Raw genomic sequence first — 20,711 nt, forward strand, 5'->3', positions numbered from 1 at the left:
AACGCAGGGTTAAAGGAATAGTTCACCCCAAAATTTTAATTGGCTGGAAAAGTCAATTAAAATGTAGTTGGGTTTACTTCTTCATCTGAAAAGACTTGGTTCCCTTGCGGTGAATGGGTGCCGTCAGAACGAGAGTCCAAACAGCTGATAAAAACATCACAATAATCCACACCTCTCCAGTCCATCAGTTAACATCTTGTGAAGTGAAAAGCTGCGAGTTTGTGGGAAGCAAATCCATCTTTAACACAACTATTAACACACACTATTGCTTAAAATTGTGTCTCGTCCGAATCGGGAGAGAGATCTGCACAGATCAAACACCATTAACAAGCCATAACGGCTCTAAACAAATATGTTTGTTGATTTTGACGTGAGAAAACAACAGTGGATGGACTTTTTCTGCTATTATGGATTATGGACTTGTATTTTAGCTGAAAGCAATGGATATTTATGTGAATATCTATGTTTATGACAATGTAAATTTTCAGCACATTTTGAGTAAACAATCCCTTTAATTGTAGTGTGAAAAAACAATCAAATCTTGATAAAAATGCATTTATTTACATACATGAAGTGCCCTTTTCCATGATTTGGTTTGGAAGACAATGATTTTGAATGGAGCCGCTCAACTGAATCTGCACTACACCGTTAATGTTATACACAAACACTAGAAATGAACCAGGCTTTAAGACTCAAAAATCCTGACTAAAACTGGGAGAGATGCTTGTATCTTGACGTGAAGATACATGTTCAGATCTCCGAAAGGTCATGCAATCTTTTGCATTTGAAACCAAAGGGACTTTTCTCAGATTCGGTACTGTACAGTTTAACATTAAAGTTTTTATACATAATTCCTGCTTTTCTCTATTAAGCATACAAAAAAAAACTTGAAATGGCACAGTCTCATAAAAACAGCTTCTTTACGCTTCAGAAAAAAGTGAGTAAGAAGCTGAATCATATCTACCAAGCTAACATTAACAATAATATTAATGAACACACACACACACACACAAACATTACATTGACAGTATTGGACACAGTATTTCAGAGATAAGTCGCTCTGCAGAGTCCTAAACTCTACAGAAAAGTCCCAAATTCATATTTTTGCTGCAAGCAAATGTACTTAGCATTATAATTTCCAAAAGACGCTTGCTTTTGTTGAATATCCGTACTGTATTCCCAGCATTTTGATGTGATGAGGAGATCATGTATCTCATCTAACTCCGCTCCAGTGAAATCCTTTGGAAAAAAACGCTGAAATTTCAGACAGGTGCTAATGCTGGTCTCCAAAATCAAGTGAAATGTGAAACAGTCTGTAGTTTGGTCCTTAAAAGTGAAGCCGAAGATAGCAAAAGTCTTTCCCATCCACATGTGGACATGTCTGGGATGCACTGAAACTCTTTTGACCGTTAAAAATCATACTTAAGGGCTGTTAAAAATGAGGTATGTCAGCTTTAGCTGGACAGCTGATGTTGAATCCCACCAGCTCCAAGTAACAAGTCTCTGAGCTTTAAACATACTGAAGTAAGAAAGACGTGTGCTGGCGTTCATATTTCCATTAATGTGATTTTATAAGCTTCTGCGTAGCTCTCGATACTCAGGATAAACGTGTCCTCGTTAGAGTAGTGCTCGATGATATTGTCGTCCATGTTCACCAGGATCCTGCGACGGAGAGGACACACAAAATCACGACTGGCGTATTAGCCCAATCATCATGTAGATTTTATTCAAGAAATCACTTACCCTTTCTTGCTCTTCTTGTAAATCTTGGCCATTCTGTCAACAGGAACACCGTACTTCTCTGAAATCTGTTGATATGAAAGAAATCGCACATCAGCGATGATCTGATCTTTGGAAATGTGTTCAGTATTCACTCAGATTGCATTACTTTGGTGCTAATCATTTGATGTTTACATCTGATCTGTCCTTTTCAAATGGATGCACCATTGATTTCCCCCCTCTCTTATTGAGTGATGTGGATACTCACTGCGTCCATGAGTCCTCTGAGAGTGGGCGAGCGCAGCATCAGAGCGTCAAACACCTCGTCCGACTCCTTCCTCACGTACAGGAGCACTGTAAACACAACCTCTGCTTAGACTAGGTCAGAGTCTGTTTCCATTTAACTCCACACCGTGTTCAGATTCTGTCCAGTCTTATGAATGTAGTGAATGTTCTCATTTGTTGTGAGTGAAAACCAGGGTTATTCCACCAAATACTGATTTCTTAACTCAACACTGTAATTGTGTTGTCTAAAGATGAATATAAACATGTGTAATGGTGGCGCACCCTAGTGATCTTTTGGAAACCGTATCTATTTCTTAGTTCGGGCGCCAGACAGGATTTTGGCCTGTCACCAAATAAATATCAAAATACCGTGATAACCCAGGGAGATTTTTAAACTACAGTAAAACTAGATGGATCGCTTGTATGTTTGTTGATAGAAGACAGAACAACAACTTGCAGTTTGAAAGAATTCATTATTATATATATTTTTCCCCTCTTTACACACAATTCTGAACACAAATCAAAACCCCATATAAACACAGGAGGAAAGAGAGGAAAAAACAAACGAACATTAATAATAAAAATAATAATAGAAAAACGACAATTGTAAACGACAAGGTTTTCATACGAGCATAATTAAATGGACTGAGTAGACGTCAAAGTAAACAAGATCAGCAGATCCGAGGCGTTCTCTTCCAAATAAAACACTCAGCGGTCCAGAAAATACAATAATAAAAAAACAGGATTAGTATATATTTTTTCTCTTGACCAACCAAAGTCATAGATATATTTTTCTTATTTTAATGAATTATAATTTTATGCAAAAAAGAAAAAAAAAGCTCTAAATGACATTTTGATTTAATTTTTGGAAGAACTGTCATCAGTTGTTAACAGAATTAAAAAAGGTTGTTTTATTCAAATACATAAATAAAAAAGCATAAATCCAAAGAAACTGAGAATTTATATATACGGTATGTGACCCTGGAGTGTTAAGTCACTTTGGTAACGTTATATTTTTTGCAATATCTGAAAAATCATCATTGCATGGGTCAAAATTATCTATTTTTCTTTTATGCCAAAAATCATTAGGATATTATGTAAAAACAATGAAGATATTTTGTACATTTCCTTCCATATATATATATATTTATATATATATATATATACTTAATTTTCGATTATTAATATGCATTGCTAAGAATTCATTTGGACAATTTCAAAGGTGATTTTCTTCATATTTAGATTTTTTTTGCTCCCTCAGATTCCAGATTTTCAAATAGTTGTATCTCAGCCAAATACTGTCTGATCCTAATAAAGCCTATTTATTGTCAATTTTATAAATCTTAATTTTGAAAAATTTACACTTAAGACTGTTTTTTTGCTCCATGGTCACATATGGATATTTATTTATTTATTTTGCTACAACCAACACCAAATTTTTAAGAAAATGACTTTCCAACATTAGAATTCTACAAAAGGTTCAGTGAATTTTTCTTTATTTATATATATATATATATATATATATATATATATATATATATATATATATATATGTTAATGACTTGTCTTGAAACTGTTCTTATTTTTTCAGTTCTGTGAAGTAGCAGAAAATACAATAAAAATCTCAACTATTTTTGGCAAACTGGTGGCTAATTCATATGAATCCGTACAATCTCATTTGAACATTATGTTCACGTACAGATATGTAAAAGAGTCTGATTGTCCCGTGAGATGTGTTTGGGAGCTGTAGGTGTGTCTGACCTCTCTTCTGTGTCTCGTCTCTGAGCTGTTTGTGAGGCGGTGGACAGAAGTCCTCCTCGGACGGCCGGAACATCCTCTTCACCAGCACACTCCTACCACAAACACAATCACAGCTGACCCATCACATGATCACAGTCCTCTCAGCATGTTCTCCAGGAGCCCATCAGTGACAGTACTTAACTATGAGGTGATGTGATGTCAAACTCACCCTTCGCGTTCAATCTCCTCTGTATTAAATGCAAACACCTGTGAAGAGTTGTGCACAAACAGAAGTTAGTAGTTTTACTTCCTGTAGACATTCAGAATCAAACATCTCTGAAACGTTCAGAACGAGTTTAAAAACAGAGCCTCCAGTGACCAGTTCAACAGATATCTCTAGTATCAAGACACACACATGAGGAGGGCAAGCGTGACCTTATGAAAGGTCAGACGCTCTCGAATAAGTGTCAGTCTCGTTAGACACTCAATGGACCTCTGAGGTCTTCATGACACTTCTTTAATGAGCTCTGGTCACTGAGGGTGTTTTCAGACTGACTCGTACCTGGCCTGCCCTCTGTAGGTTCCCAAAGTGCACATCCGGGATGAAGAGAACCGGCTGGGCATCCAAATCACTCATCCTTTTAAAGAGGGTGGCGTCGCATTTTTTCGGGACAGACACCGCCCCGACGCCGCCATCCTTTCCTGACGAGAGGAGTTGCACATGTAAGAATTACTGTTATTGATGATAATAAAGGTTTCTGTCCGATCGAATGCTACCCAATATCACCTGCCACTAGTTATTACAGCACATCATGATTCAAGCCTGTGATGTAACTAAAGCCTCTTTATTTGAACAAAAAAAACCCATCAAAAATCATTGTTGTATGAATTGGAGACACTTTCAGTCAGACCTTTAGTCTTCTTGCGGTTCTGTTTCCTCTCCTCATCTCTGATCTTCCTCTCCGCTCCCTGAGCCGCACAAACACAGATAGAAAAGAGAAATTAGAAACACTAAAGAAAGTCTGTGAGGACTGTGGAAAGTAACACTAATGGACAACCACAAGGTGGCGCTACAGTTACTATGAAGTCTAATGGCCCACTAGGTAACAGCCCTTCACTGCTGATTAAAATAAGTGATAGTGCATAGACAGTGCCAAAACCTGGAAACATTTGATCATTCAAGCATTTTAGCACTACTGCTCAATGAGATTTCAAATGGGTTTTAACGTCTGGAGGAAAACGGTTATATTCTACAACATAAAATACATCAGGAAACCCTTTGTAATATTTACATATTTTTTTAAAGGTTTAACAGTAGGTGAAAAGTACAGGGTGACCTACTCCCGTCCGGATTCTGAAGTGCGTGTTCAGCGGTACTTTAGTATCCCATGAGGCCACGGGAGAGGATTCATGAATGACTGGGAAGCGACGCAACTGATGCGGGTCGGTCATGTGACAATAACAACATGGCGGATGCAGTACGTCCGAATTTATTCTTACTACCCACATTCACACTATATAGAAGTAAATGTAGTTCCTTCTCAGTATGCGATTTCGGACGCACCGCATATGTTGGGATACTACATGCATTGGTTCAAAGGTGAAAGGTCAAGGCTCACCTTATCACAGAAGACCTTGATCTGGCAGTAGGCTCTGTGCAGGGGTTTGTTGCTGCGGTTGTTGTAGCTGTAGGTGTCGATCTGGATCATCAGAGGAAGACCCTTCACCCCCTTCTGAGAGGAGAAATCTGTGCTCAGACAGTTCACCGTGACGAAGATCTACCAATCAGAGAACAAGACAAAAACAGCCACACGTGAGGATTCATGTGTAGGAAACAAGCATGTTACAGTGGTGTCTGACGGAGCAAAACTCTGCCACTGCTGAGATGATGATGTAGGTATCTAGATGCACACGTAACAGACCGTTGCATAAGAACTGCCATATTCATATTTTCTAACAGCTTGTTCCGGTTTGACCTACGCAGTCCTCCTGACCATTGAAAGCGCACCTTGTTTTTCACCCACCATCCACCTACACACGCAAAACAGGTGCCTGCCTCGACACGTCCGTCTGTGCCCCTGACTGCTGCCGAAAGCAATGCTCACACTGCACACTAACAGCTACACGGGACACCAAATGTTCCCGTTAAAGGAAATAGTTTTATATTACTGTAAGACCAAGTCTTAATCTTAACCGTCATCTTTTTTATTTCAATTCCAAAGCAGTTTTGAGCCTCTGACTCCACAAAGGTTTGGAAACAGAGTCTTGCTCACTAAATATTGATGTGGTTTCTTATTAACAGCTTCATATAATCAACCATTACCAATGCCAGAGGACAAGGAGGAGGTCAGAGTTAGGTGAAGCATGCATGACTAAACTAAACTAAATGAGCACTTTAAGGAAAACCTTTCATTTCTAAGATGCCACCAGAGAAGCCTCTAAGAAGCATCGACTTAAATCACTTCATTTCTGTGCAAAACATTTAACACTGACAGAAATCTAACTGGGCTCATTCCGATTGGTTTAGAATTATATATATATATATATATATATATATATATATATATATAAATATATATATATATATATATTTTTTTTTTTTTTTTTTTTTTATTATTAATACTTTTATTTAACAAGAATGCATTAAATTGATCAATAGTCAGTAAATACATAACAGATTTCGAGGTCAAATAATATAGTAAATGAAATGTTCAATTCATCAAAGAATACTGAAAAAAATGGTTTACACAAAAATATGAAGCAGCACAACTGTTTTCAACACTGATAATAATAAAAATGAGCAGCAAATCAGCATATTAGACTGATTTCTGAAGGATCCTGTGACATTGAAGACTGGAGCAAAAATGGTGAAAAATCAGCTTTGCATCACAGGAATAAATTACATTTTCCAAAAATATTCAAATAGAAAATGTGTAATTATATTTCACAATATTACTGTTTTTCCTGTGCTTCTGATTAAATAAAAGCATAAGTCTTTGAGAAAATGTTGAATGTTGTAGGCTCAAATGATTTGTCCAGCTGTGGACCTCTGGTTAAATAAACGGAGCCCTTTAACACAACAACAAGGACGTAATTTCCTCCTCACAGGTCAATGACTCATGGAGACTCAGTTTATGGCTTCCCTCACTCCAGCCTGATGAGAGGAGCTTTGAAAGGACTTATAATAAAAGTCAAGAGTATGTTAGGTCAGAGAATCAGATGCTTATCAGATCAAACCAAGAGCATTTCACACCCCAATGCATGCTTCAAAAAAAAACACTTAAATATCCTTTCAAGGTCGGCTGCATTGTCCACACAGTCCACATTAACAGGTGAGTTGGCCCATTAAAAAGCAAATGTTTGCGCAGAGAGCTTTGGTTGAATATACTCCAGAGGCGAGTGTTTGAACGGAGCTGTATTGCAAAAGAAGAGCCACAATAGGAGAGCAGGACTTTGCCTGTGAGGCTGGGAGGATCTGGACTCGGGTTTGTGTGCGTTTGGTACACACACCAGGGCTATTTCCTACTCTCGCTAGCATACAGATGAAACCCAAAACCCAGGAGAAAACAGAGGCTTAAATTAATAGACGAGACTGGGGAAGATGCACCAGGGTATTGTGAATCAAAGATCAGGCTATACAAGGCTCTCGGGGCCTGTAAAATACACATATCAGATATCGTAACACCCTGTGTCTCAATAACATTTTGTGTATCACACACAATGGTGATAGTGCACCTAAACGAGAGAGAGAAAAAAATAATAGATGCACTGATGTAGTCGGACTGAAAAGTGAACCTTTGGTTGAGTTAAACAACTACACCTGCCACTTCATCAATGACCATTAATGCAAGCAGGATGTCCATAAACCCAAAACACACACTGGATGACTTACCTTGGCCTCCTCATTCACGTCCCAGGTAAGGGACACGGCATTGTAAGCGATTTCTTCAATATTCCCAATTGTGTTATAGCTCTCTTTGTAGTCAGCTGTAGAGAGAGAGAACAGGAAAAGTCAGTTCTCGAACTTGCTGGAAATAAAAACAAAGCAAACCAGGATATGTTGTGTTTAAGAAACTAACTTTACAACTATGCAGCACTAGCACTAGACCACAGCTGCGGAAAGCAGTCCAGACCAGCAAACAATTCACCTACAGACTCATGCTTGCAGCGGTAGAGACATGTACAACTTATATGGTGTACGATTACATTTTGTGAGTAATGTATGAACTGGTGTCTGGGAATGGTGAAATTAAAACAATGTCTGCCAATACGAGTGGTTTTAAGACTGATAAGCCGAGTGTACATAAAACAGCCCCCTTCCACTTTAGATAACCCCTATCTGTTAATGTAAACAAGCATTTGATTTTTAGTAGCCACTTGATAGGCCATTTATGACCACTCACACTTTGAGCATGTCTGTGATTCTCCATAAATGCCATTACTTTATAGATTTCCATTAAGGACGGGTGACCTCATAACAGTTTCGATGGCTGGAGTCAGCCTGTCTGTGCTAGTTTAGCTACGGCTGTTAACTTTAAATTCTTGAGTGGCAATTCCTAAGAGTCTGTTTTGATGTCCACCAGGCTAAAAGTCTGGGCTGCCCCTCAGTAAAGATATTTCTACTCAATTAATAGTTGTTAATTTAAGCCCTGGGCATAGAATACATTGCTTTCAATAAAACATAAATCTGTTTTCAATGGTCAGAGTGTATAAATCTAGATTTAAATGCAAGTATTGTCTATTTGCATATTTGATAGTCTATGTATGACCTCACATTTTATTAATATCCAGAATGAGGCGATGTGAACATCACAGAGCTCTAAACACTCTCATGCAATTTATGTTTCATTCAAACTCGAAGCTGGAGGGCGCTCTCGCACACTCCAAAATAGACTCATAGAAGTAATACAGCGATAGGCAAACAGCTATCACTGTAGCGAAGTTGAATAAAAAGCAGAAATGTTTTTTTTTATTACAACAATATATGTGGTTTATGTGTGTTTTTCAAGTCATCTCCAGGTAATAAATAAATAAAGCATATGAAAAATGCAGTGCTACTACAGAAGCCTTTTTTTTAGGAGGCAATAAATTCATTCCACAAAGTTCTACATAATAACAAGTTTCAGCACAGTAGGCAAAACTAAAGAAGGATACATGCCCAAATGAATAAGTAAATAATAAAAAAAGAAAATTTAAATAAAAAACGTGGATATGATGATCAAAATGAGTAGGCAGAAGATTAAGCTTATAGACGCCCTTTTATACATTTAAAAAGTAGATACATTTACTATAATCAAGAAGACAATTGACACATATTTATGTTGTCCTATTCCAGTAACTATACAATCAACAATAATGACTCACAACCATTCTGTTGAATCCAATGATTCTGTTGAATCATTAGACAGTATGACTTGTTTTTACTTTGATTTAAATTGATAAAATGGATGGGGACTGCTCGAGTTGGGCTCTCAGGTTATTCCAGAGCCTGACACCACACACAGTCACACACATAGTTTTCCTCGTAGTTCTGAAAGCTGGTACTTTAAGTTGGCCATAACCTGTCAAATTGTAACAGCTGTCTCTTTTTGTGAATAAACTTTGAATATTTGCTGGTAGTTGGACCCAATTTGCTTTATACACTAATTGTGCAGTAAAAAAATCAATTAAGTCCATAAATTTAAGCATGAAGTACTGAAGTAAGCCTATAGACAAGACTTCCGATTTATTAGTCGGTGTAGGAAAATAATGAGAAAAATAACAACACACTACAAACCAGTGTGTTCATGATTAAGATAATACGTTAAAATAATATGCTAAGACACATATTTGCAATATCAAGCAGCAAAATGTTTTGTCCAGCTAAAAATAGCTGAAAGCAAATGACACTGGAAGCCAGACTCATAACATGGACGCGCCCACACTTACAGGAAAAAAAAGATGGATTAAAGCTATAATATATATTTTTCTTTTTTATGGGGAATAAAAATTGTATGTAAGCCAATTATAAAACTGTCATTAGGAAAATAAAGGAAAAATTATTATAGAATCAAAAAAATATATTTTTTTAAACTGTCATTTAGAAAAAAAAAAAAAAAAACATAAATTTGACATTTCCATCCCCATTACTTTTGAAATTACTGCTATGCCCCAGATTTAAGCCATTAGTCAACTAACTGAATGTTTATTACTTTAATTACTTAAATATCTTATCTTTATTTTACAAAAGCACAACCTTTACTGATATTGGTATAAAAGTAAAACCCTTGAGAGTTTTGAATGATGTATTGCTCTTATCAGTATGAGCAAAAAATTACAGCGTATTTTATGTTGTTTCCACTGTCATCAGAAAAAAATGCAAGTAGTCACACCAGCGCCTCCATGTCATGCAGTGGCTTGCTAACAGCATCCACACTCCACACAAACACTTGGATATGCACCTAATAACACACATTTATGTTTCAATAACAAACATTTTGGATATACTATAATTACCTCAATGACCAGTCATTAACGATCACTCCATCAAAGACACAAGCTTTTTTTTCTACAACTAATCTAATACAATTTTAGTCAACTAAGCCTTTTTTTTCGTCGACTAACGTAGTGGACTATTAGAGCGGCAGCCCTACTTAAGTTATTAGATTACTTAGAAATCAAACCGCAGACATTTGTACAACTAGCCACATAATTTAAGGTGTCATTCATTGTCTTACAACAGGTAACACACATGCTCATCGTAGAAAAGTTGTGCCAAATTTTGAAATACTGTTGTGACTCAAAAAAAAAGTCTGTTCAAATCATTAACCCTAGATAGGAGTGGTAATTTTAAGTTGTGATTTCCTAGGTTAATTAGAGTTTCTTTCTTCAGTTCCAAAGTTCTTTGTAATTTAATAAGCTGTCATTACAGGGGCTGTTATGTCTATGTTAAGTAAACCCAACACCTGTCTTACTTTGAGGTAACTTGGAGATTAGGAAGGCCGAAACCCTTCCCAATGGGTCTCCTTTGGGTGGTTTACCAAGCACGCCCGACGATGCCCGTAAGCGAGCTCCCCCAGTTAAATAGCCCCATTCAAATCCCAGCTCTAGTGACATGGCCCCAAGCCTGAGGAACAATTCTCAGCCTCAACTGCTATTCAAATCCCAACTGTGCAGGTGTCAGGTTTCAGTCACTGTCTCCTCTATTGGCTTCAGCATACTGCCATATATCATGTGCCCAAAGATCTGTCCACTTCACCAATCTTCCATCACTTTCTTCGCAAAAGCTCTCCTTGAAGTGCATCAGCAAAACATTCCTCTATTTTTGACCCATCTAAGAAAGCATGGTTTAAGACAAAGATTCAGATTCAGATATTCCCTCCGGGTGCTCCCAGGCTGTGAAAGTCTTGGGGCCAAATCTCGACAAAGGGCATAACAGAGCGTCTGATTACTGGAGATGAGGGGAGGACAAGAAACAACAGGCTCAGGACGACTGTTCTCTCAAGGTGTGACAAGACTGAGAATAAGACGTGAAATGTTTGGACTCATAGCTGCCCAACGCCAAGTGGACTCCAACCATTTTGGGCCTCATGATTTTTTTCTTCTCTCATTTAACTTGAATAAGAAGCTGGGCTAGTGATCTGAAGATCACAAGTTCAAATCCCAGGTGGGGTGACTCATGGAGCTGAAGAATATTTGGGATCTCCTAACACCAGTGCACCTTACTTAACCCCAACTTGCTCCAACAGGACGAACATTGTAAAAAGGCGTGCAGCTGTGGATAACCTTCCTAAACTAGCTGTGTCTTCGTCAACACATCCAACCGGGCTGTATTCAAACATTAGAAAATCATTAGAAAAACAAACACATGCACATGCTGTAGAAGGAGTATTCACCAGAAGAGGAGATTGGGATAATTTTTGATAAAAACATGGGAGAAGGAAGCAGGACATGCGGTGTGTGTGTGTGTGTGTGTGTGTGTGTGTGCGTGCACGTGCATTTATATGCATACATGTATGCATTTGTGTGTGTTCAAAAACGTCCCTTGAGTTAAAACTGTGAAACCCAGGCCGGTTCCACAAACAGGGCTTAGTTAAGCCAAGACTAGGCCTTAGTTAAAATAAGATATTTAAGCAACTTTTACAAAAATGGCTTAGATAAAAACATTACAGGTGTGCATCTTGACACGTATTTTAAGATATGTCAGAACAAGATATTTCAGTTGAGACCGCTCAGACATGCATTTTAGTCTGGCACTAGCTTAAGCCTTGTCTGTGAAACCAGGGGCATGTGTCACAAAGAGATTTATAAGAATATATTACAGTCCAGTTTTCAATTAATTGCATTCAATTTATTTTTTTAATGTGTTAAAATCTATTAACATTTACTCCAGTTTTTTTTATTTGTACTCCTTTTAAATTCTATTTACAAACTCTCAGCACATATACCCTGACTATGTCAGACTTCGTAGTTCCGCTCAAGTTCATTTCACTTCTGTCTACGAAGCAAAGCGCAGTAGCGGAGTTTGGTATTACCCGGCTACAGCACACAGTAATGGTCAAGAACTGTAATTTATTTTAAAAAGCCAATTATTTTCTGACCCAATGCACATGAAGATAGCATATTGTTTTAGAATTTTTGAGTAAAAATAAAAAAAAATTGCTTATTTTGGAATTGGGTTCTCAAGGGATAAGAAACGATGAACTAATTAATAACTAATTAACACCTCAGATTCAATAAGGAATGAAATCTGTCCAAATGTCAAAAATACCTCTGTAGAGAGATCTGTGGCTGTTTGCAAAAACTACTTAAGACTAATCTTAAAGGTAAGTCAGCTAAAACAATTCTTCAAGACTACCCTAGTAAAAAATATATATTTATTTCATACTAAGTATAGTTTAAATCTATTCACTGACGTATTGCTCTAGGCTTGCTGATATATAAATTATACATATTATTTAGAAAACTACCTGTGCACAATGTACATTTCTGAATATTAAGCCTAAAATCTGTTTTAATGTCACTATTGATGAGGACTGTATGGTCTTTGAATAAAATTGGTCTTCAAATGCAAGATGTTTAAAGTGTACCTAAAGTATACTTGCAATAGTTTCACTTTAGCTCAATCAAATAAACTAACTGAGTTGTTACAGTTTAGCAGAATTTAAATATACCAGTTTAATACACTAAAAGTACAACTGCAGGGTATTTTTATTAAAATGTATTTGTAGTATACTTCGCATGAAATAAATTCATTTCAATAACATTTTAATTTATTGATTCTTCACTAGAGTGGTCATAAGTCAGTTGGTTAACTGCTAGTAACTATGTTGACTGTGTTTATGCAGCAGGCCCCTGTATCTATCTGTAAAAAAAATCTCAGGGCAGACTCTCTAGTTAAAATGTGTATAATCTGTGTGTATAGCCATTAACAACCTAGTACCCATTATTTGAGCGGAGGGAAACCAAGAGGAACCAATCTCCTGAGAGCCCTGAGGGCTTCTGGGATGTCTTCAAACTAGCAGCGGATGCACAATGAACCATTTTAACGACAAGAAGTACTTTCAACATAAGTCGATTTAGACCAAAGTGTGTTGAGTAGTAGCTTGGTTAATGATTTTTGGAAAGAATGATACATAATCTACATAAGTACAAGAACACAAATTCTTTCAGCTATGCAAACTCAAATCTCACGCATCGCTGCATTAAAAAATGTTTACTCTTTCACATCAACTACAGTTTGAAGATAATCTTGCTGCTGATATACTTATAGCTAAAGCAACCTGTTCTGTTTAATGCAGGGCTGTGCAATCCTTCACCCGGGTGCCACTGTCCTGCAGAGTTTAGCTCCAATCCTTATCAAACACACCCAAACTAGCTAATCAAGCCTGAACTTTGACCTGAGTAATGGAGAGGAAACCTCACCGATGTCCAGAACCCTCTGCTTTGCCGTGTGCTGGCGAGAGTGCCAATACTTCCAGTACTTGAGCTGCTCATCGCGGTTCTTATCTTCACTGAATACAACCATGATGACACTCTGAAAGAGGAAATGAGAGAAAGGAGGTCAACTGAGGTTATCACAGTCCACTCAGTTAATTCATACCAGTTCCAAACAATCTAGAGCTGACTAGCATTGTTATTAGCATAACAAGAATGGAAGATATAGTCATGCATTAGGCTATGTGTCCACCAAAGCATTTTAAGCCAGCTGAAAACCCCAGGCAGTCTTGCTATGATATGGAAAATTCACAGAAATAATATGGCAGATGCATCGTGAATTAAATATTACAAGTATTATTTTTTTTTATCTGTAGTAATGTGTGACAGTTAGTCAGTGTGTTATTAGTCCCACCCCTCCTCCACTGGGATTGGACGGCTGACTAAAAAGTGACAGTGATGACAGTTTATCCAAAGTTAACATCAATTCTCCGCACCGAGAGAAAAGCACACAAGCGTTCAGCATGAAAAAGACACTCAGCACTCGTCACGCTGCTGGCATTTAAAAAAAAATTATTAAAAACATTTTTTTTTATATCCTAGCTTTGTAAAAAAAAAAAACACTTTATTGGACACAAGCCCTTGCTGTTCAAAAGTCTAGGATTGTGTTTTGATGGACATTTTCAAGGTCTCACCAAAGCCGCATTAATTTAATCAAAAACAGTATTATCGTGAAATATTATTACTGAATTCTTGTTTAATACATTTTAAATGTAATTTATTCCTGATGCATTTTTTCCAGATTATTTGATTAATAAAACACAGCATTTATTTTCCATAGAAATCTTTGACATTATACATGTCTTGACTGCCACTTTCGAGTAATTGAATGTTCTTGCCTTGCTGAATAATATCATCAATTTCTTAACAAAATACATTTGAACTATTATAGTTTTATCTACAAACTCATTTTGAGCTAAAAATCACTTAACATGTTTAATAAAAATTTATTTCATATGCCAATTAGTAATCAAAGCTCCCAAATTCAATTGGCAAGCTCCTTCGATTCTGTGGTTTGATAAAAGGCGGGCCTACACACTCACCCTCACTTTGCTGATGGGATGTCGGAGGCGTTTATTTGCACTGGTCTCGCTCAGTGTAATAGCGTAGAACTGGCCTTTGTTCAGGTAGGTCATAGGCCCTTCACCCTGCTTCTGCCGTAACGACCTGCTGGCCTCGAGTGTGTACTGGAAGGTGTCTCTGTTGAACAGCGTGATTCATCATAACATTACAAGCCTTATGGTGTACACCACCAGCCAAAGGTTTCTGAACAGAAAGATTTTTCATGTTTTTTTTATAGAAGTCTAAAAAAACAATAGTTTTTTTAAGGATTCTTTGATGAATAAAAAGATCCAAAGATCAGCATTTATCTGAAATAAAAATATTTTGAAACATTATACAATGTACTATTCAAAAACTTAAGAGTCGGTATATGTATATATATATATATATATATATATATATATATTGGGGGGGTACAGAAATTAATACTTTTATTTAGCAAGGATGCTTTAAATTGATCAAAAGTGATGATAAAGAAATGTATAATGTTACAAAAGATTACTATTACTCTCTGAACTTTCTGTTCATCAAAGAAACCTGAACAATTCTACTCAGCTGTTTCCAACATAATAATAATAAATGTTTTTTGAGCAGTAAATCATCATATTTGAATGATTTCTGAAGGATCATGTGACTGGAGCAATGATGCTGAAAATTCAGCTTTGCACACAGGAATAAATCATATTTCAAAATGTTCCTGTTTTTGCTGTACTTTGGATCAAATAAATGCAAGCTTGGTAAGCAGAAGCAACTTCTTAAAAGATCATCATTAACCCATCATAAATGGGTCATTAAAACATAATAAATCTTACTGTTCAGAAACATCTGACTGGACGTGTATGTTATTTCCACATAAACAAACAAACAAGCACTTACAACATCTCCGACTGGTCAAATATGAAGTCATCAGCTCCAAGCGATGATGGGCGATACTTCTGCATCAAAGAAACAATCATCCACTGATTAAACACAAGTTTTTAAACAACCTTTCATAAGCACCAAATATGAATCTGCTCTCACTTCATTGCTGTCTTCCTCATACGTGCTATCTGGACTGCTGCGATGCTCATCCTTCCCGTATCCACTGTGACTCACGGCCGAGGTGTCGAACGAGTGGGTCTGCTCACAGATGACCCGCATCGGTTCCTCTCCATCCGTCCTGTAGTGAACGGCTGAAGCCATGAACACAGGAGTGTACACCTCAGCCTTCACCAGCGCAGCGTTCCCGCTCTCTCCCGCAGACACGCCGTACTGCTCCCGTTTACTCTCCTGGTGATCCGTGGTGAGCGACAGATTAACAGGCACTGATTTCAGGACCTGGACGTGATTATCCACCGTCTCCGGCTCCATCTGACCGCTGTTTCCCTCTGGAGTGTTTCTGAGACAGTATTGAAGCATAAGAGATGAAAAGCTGAAATAAGTCCATTTATTCAACTCCATTAGCTTTAATCATTTCACTGACCTCTTTTCTGGTTCCTCTGACACTTCAACCACTTTACTGATGGGCAAAACTCTCTTATCTTTGGGCACCTGTAGAAGATAATACATCAAAATACAGCAGCACTGATAGTAGCGTAGGCACTGTTTCAATCATAACTGCTTGAAAGGAGATTTAGCACTACATAGAGATAAACTGAAAACTTCCTGACTGTCTTCTGCCATGTAACTTTCATATCGGATCAGCGAAGAAACATAATTTCATCATGTCCTTACTGTGCTTGTTCGTTTTGGCTAATGAGGTGTACGCGATAAAGTTGTACCTTGGTTGCACTGGGAATTATATAATTATGTTTTCGTTCATTAGTCAAGAAACTGTGAATGAAAAATGATGGAAAGTATGAGAACGTGTAAAAGTAACCACATGGCATGTTGACATCTCTAAATGCTGCTACACTCATTTTAGCCAAAATACCAAAAATTATAATTTCACTGGGACATAAATGCACTGAAAATTGATATCAATATCAGAAACTTGCATCTTAATCAAACATAAATGATTAGATGAACTTTTCCTAAACCTGTCGTATGAATTGACATTGAAATACAGTGAACAAGTTGCAAAAAATCAACCATGACATAGTTTATTATGAATAAGTATATGCGTTTTTGCATTCATTTGATTTTATTTAATCATATTTTCAAATGCATTCAAATTCTAATCAGAAAGCAGAAATTGTGGAACAAGCTTAATTCAATTAGTTAAAATGATTAAGACTGGTTTACATGTAATAAATTGGATTATTGGTCAAAAATAATCAAACATACTGATTTTAGTATGATTTCTTAATTCTCATTCTCACGCAACTCAATTATGAGTGACTGACATTTTATACTCATTTTATATTTAAACTCTAATACAAATGGATTGAATTTTTGTAGTTAAAATGCATAAATCTGTTTGACTTTATAGTACTTTAATGGTTATTTTGGGAGCTTGATACTGTAGGGCCGGTTACTATCCACTTTCACTGTATGTATGGAAAAGAGCGGCTTGAACATTCTACTAAACTTCTCTTTCTGTGTTCCACCCAAGAAAGCAAAGTTCTGAACACCATTAAAGTGAATGAATGATGATGTGCCATGCAAACGTGATTAATGTGAAGCCGGTGAGAGACTCAGCTGATGTCCCCAACCTTGTAGTACTCATAGAGGAGCCCCAGGGCGGCAGCACTGTCTTCGTCTCCATTGATGCTCATCATGGCCTTGGTGGCCGCAGTAAGAGGATTCTCCAGGTAGGACCTCCAGGCCTCGTCCTCACTGGTGTAGGCCCGGCGTGGGTGGAAGGACGTCTCATTGGGTACCACTACAACCAGCCTCTTACTGGGACACACACACAGACACAAAACAGTACATCAGCACACTAGCAAACAGAAACACAAATGATAAAGCTTCATGTAAAAGCTCTATTTTGCATACTGATGAAAACAAACCTGCACACTGCGCCTTTTGTTGGATGTATAGTGCATTGATGCCAGGCATTTCTAACCAACTTAACTCTGACAGACGTCCTTCTGCATTTCACAGACTGACAGACAACTTCAGCTTCAATGCAGTGACACATGAGGAAGTGCCACTGCTGGCTCTAGTCTCTCTATTTGATATCATACCATATTAAATCTATATCTAGCTGGTTTCAGCAACATAGAGTGGCCACAAACTGTTTTTTGGCCACACCAAATAAGAAATAAAGTTTTGGCTATAATAAAAATTTAATAACACAAGCATTATAACAGATGATGTCTATAAACAACATAGATCATATTTATTGAATAGTCATGCACTATACTTTTTAAATTAATACTGAATTTTCATCTGAATAGTTTTGAGTTTTATTTATATTTTTTCGTTTCATGTAGGATGTTTTGTGTCTATTGTCTTAATAATTGTTTACTGGGATTTAGTTAGACGTTAGTTTGGTAACAAATCTTGTTTTAATTTAAAGTTAAAAAAATGATCCATGCGCTCCTAACTGGTGCAGAAGGTTTCCAGTGAAGTGTATAAATGTGCAGATTCAATTGATCCATAATCTATTGTTTTTATGATATTTTTTAATTAAAAACGTGTATATACATGGGATTAAATAATGAAATTCAGATTCTGTTATTTTAATTTGTCTCTGTAAATTAAAAAAAGTAAATTGTCAAATTTTCTTAACCTCAGTAGTGGGTGAGTAATTCACGATTTTACATTTTGTGCTATGAATATATTCACAGAGTGTAAAAGTAAATCTAAGTTGGGTTCACTTTAGTTTACTGAAAAAGTTCTAGAAATGTAGTTGTCCCAGTATTGACTTCACAACACAATAGTCATTCACTGGTAAACACACGAGATGTAGACACAAGCAGTGCACACAGAGCTGGAAAAGAATGGGTGCAATACAGGCAAAGTGGAAAAATTTAGCTCATGTATCTTTAGCATTATTTTAAAAAGAAATATATGTGGATATGTGATGACATTAGTGTCCTTAGACATCATTTTTGTTATTTGGAATGCAGTGTAAAACAAGGTACATATTCTGAGACAAATCATACAAAGGAACAAAAAAAGGATGTATTCTGATTATAAGGTAATTACACTTTTTCTATGTAATATTTCCGTATAGTGTAGGCGATTAAGTATTTACTATAGTTTAGTATGGGGAGCTAAATCATATTAAGCATTCATTCACCCTATTTAATTGGAATAGCACATTAATTAAGTTCCATGTAACTCTTTCACACATATAAATGAATGTCTGAGAGGCGCAAGACTCGTATTATGACCAGCAACTCATTACAGACAGCAATTTACTTGACCTATTTTAAACTAAAATGTGTTTAATCACCATACAGGTAAATAAACTGGGTGTTACTATGAAGGACACAATCGATTAACACTGCATAGATTAAAACAATCGAGCTAAAACAAACTTTTCAAACCTTGCATAAGACACACACTGTGTGTTTTAAATCTAACACACAAACGTAGTATTGTGACGCTTCTACGTGAGGATGAACGTCAACGATGTACATATAGAAAACAACAACGAAATAATACAGCACAAATATAAATAAATAAACAAAATCTCTATTTTTAGTAAAAAAACATGTCATGTAGAAAATAAACATTTCATTTGAGGTGTAAATGAACAGGAATGAATTTCAAGCAGTTTATATTCAAGGTGTTTCCTCCGTGAAAAATGGCGTTTTGACCGCAAAAAAAAAAAAAAAAAATCTTTCCTCATGCGGTGGTATTTATGAATAAAAACCACAATAAACCAGACAAAACCTGTATATCATTAAACGTCGTTAACGTAACTAATGCCATCATAAAATACGGGTTTTAGTATGAGTTAAATCTGAAAGTTTTCTGAAAGTAGGCTACACATGCAGAATGGCACTCGGTGTGTTTCCGAGGCTTGTGTGGAGGTCACGGAGGATTGTGTCGCAGTCCTGACTCTTACCTGTCTGTCTCCTGTGACATATTCCTCTTCCTCCGCGTTAATTCTTCCTTGTGAAACTGGACTTTCAAGTCGGTGCAGGTAACAGAAGCCCGAGCGCGAGTGAGAGATGCCAGAACCCGGGCTACAGGTAAATCCACTTTCCTCTCTCGGGTTATTTCTCCAGGGCTGAAGGAGCAGGTAGGAAACACCTGAGCACGCCCGGCCAGACCTTCGCGAAGCTTTCAACGAGTGATTTATATATATTAAAAAAACTATATATATTTTTAAAAAATGTAATTACATGTCAAATCTACATTTATTGTTATTATTGTTTGCGTAAAGAACTATAGGTAAACTTTGACGGCTTTTTTTCTGTGTAAAGTATTTGGGTTCAAGTAGGGGCGGGTCGGCGCTCTGATTGGTCGGGCGGAGAAAATGTCGCTCGCTGATTGGCTATCGCCTCAGAAGACAGGTTAGAAGACCCTCCTCACCTGTAGCCTAAGATTTGTATTAGAAATAAAGGGGATAATGGAAAAAGCCTTTGTGTGATCTCTGGAAACGAGTTGTTTGTCAATTATCCTTTTTTTTCTCTTTGAAAACTGAAACCTTGGTATTTGGTACCAGACTGTAACCAAATATTTAGACCTGAGAGGACAAAATGTAAGTACACTCTTAAAAAATAAAGGTGCTTCACAATCCAATAGAAGAACCTTTTTTGTCTAAACGGTTCCATAAAGAACCTTTAAAATCTGAAGAACCTTTCTGTTTCACAAAAGGTTCTTTGTGGTTCTTCAGATTATTAAAAGGTAAGAAAGAGATGGTTCTTTGTGGAACCAAAAGGGTTCTTCTATTCTATGGCATCGCTGTGAAAGAAACTTTTTATTGTGAAATATTGATTGAATATTGGATGTGGCTCTTCTCTCAACCACAAAAGGCTGGATTATTATTATCCAACTGCAATGATATTGGACTCTCCCGGAGAAGCTGGAAATCAAAAAGGGTTTCGATT

At 36.9% G+C, this 20,711-nt stretch overlaps 1 protein-coding gene across 1 annotated transcript; it reads right to left on the minus strand.

Annotated features, from left to right (window-relative positions):
* Window positions 1-539: 539 nt before the first annotated feature.
* grhl2b (grainyhead-like transcription factor 2b) lies at window positions 540-20,076 on the minus strand. Its single transcript, XM_026288458.1, has 16 exons — window positions 19,724-20,076; window positions 17,415-17,601; window positions 16,244-16,311; window positions 15,802-16,159; window positions 15,658-15,716; window positions 14,763-14,919; window positions 13,648-13,759; window positions 7,637-7,731; window positions 5,364-5,522; window positions 4,656-4,713; window positions 4,307-4,446; window positions 3,974-4,011; window positions 3,766-3,857; window positions 1,988-2,073; window positions 1,744-1,808; window positions 540-1,662 (listed from the first exon to the last, which is right to left on the minus strand). Exons 1-16 carry the CDS (start codon window positions 19,741-19,743, stop codon window positions 1,548-1,550), a joined length of 1,809 nt encoding a protein of 602 aa, XP_026144243.1. The 5' UTR covers window positions 19,744-20,076; the 3' UTR covers window positions 540-1,547.
* Window positions 20,077-20,711: the final 635 nt, after the last annotated feature.

This window comes from Carassius auratus, chromosome 19, assembly GCF_003368295.1.
Source record: "Carassius auratus strain Wakin chromosome 19, ASM336829v1, whole genome shotgun sequence".
NCBI classification, from domain to species: Eukaryota; Metazoa; Chordata; class Actinopteri; order Cypriniformes; family Cyprinidae; genus Carassius; species Carassius auratus.

What these genes read in the sequence shown, in the direction of transcription:
- grhl2b (XM_026288458.1), bottom strand. Translation starts at nt 19,743, where the DNA reads ATGTCACAGGAGACAGACAG. An exon ending in TCAGAGGAACCAGAAAAGAG is followed by an intron (nt 16,160 to 16,243) that starts GTCAGTGAAATG and finishes ATACTGTCTCAG; the next exon opens with AAACACTCCAGAGGGAAACA. An exon ending in TTTGACCAGTCGGAGATGTT is followed by an intron (nt 14,920 to 15,657) that starts GTAAGTGCTTGT and finishes GCTGTTCAACAG; the next exon opens with AGACACCTTCCAGTACACAC.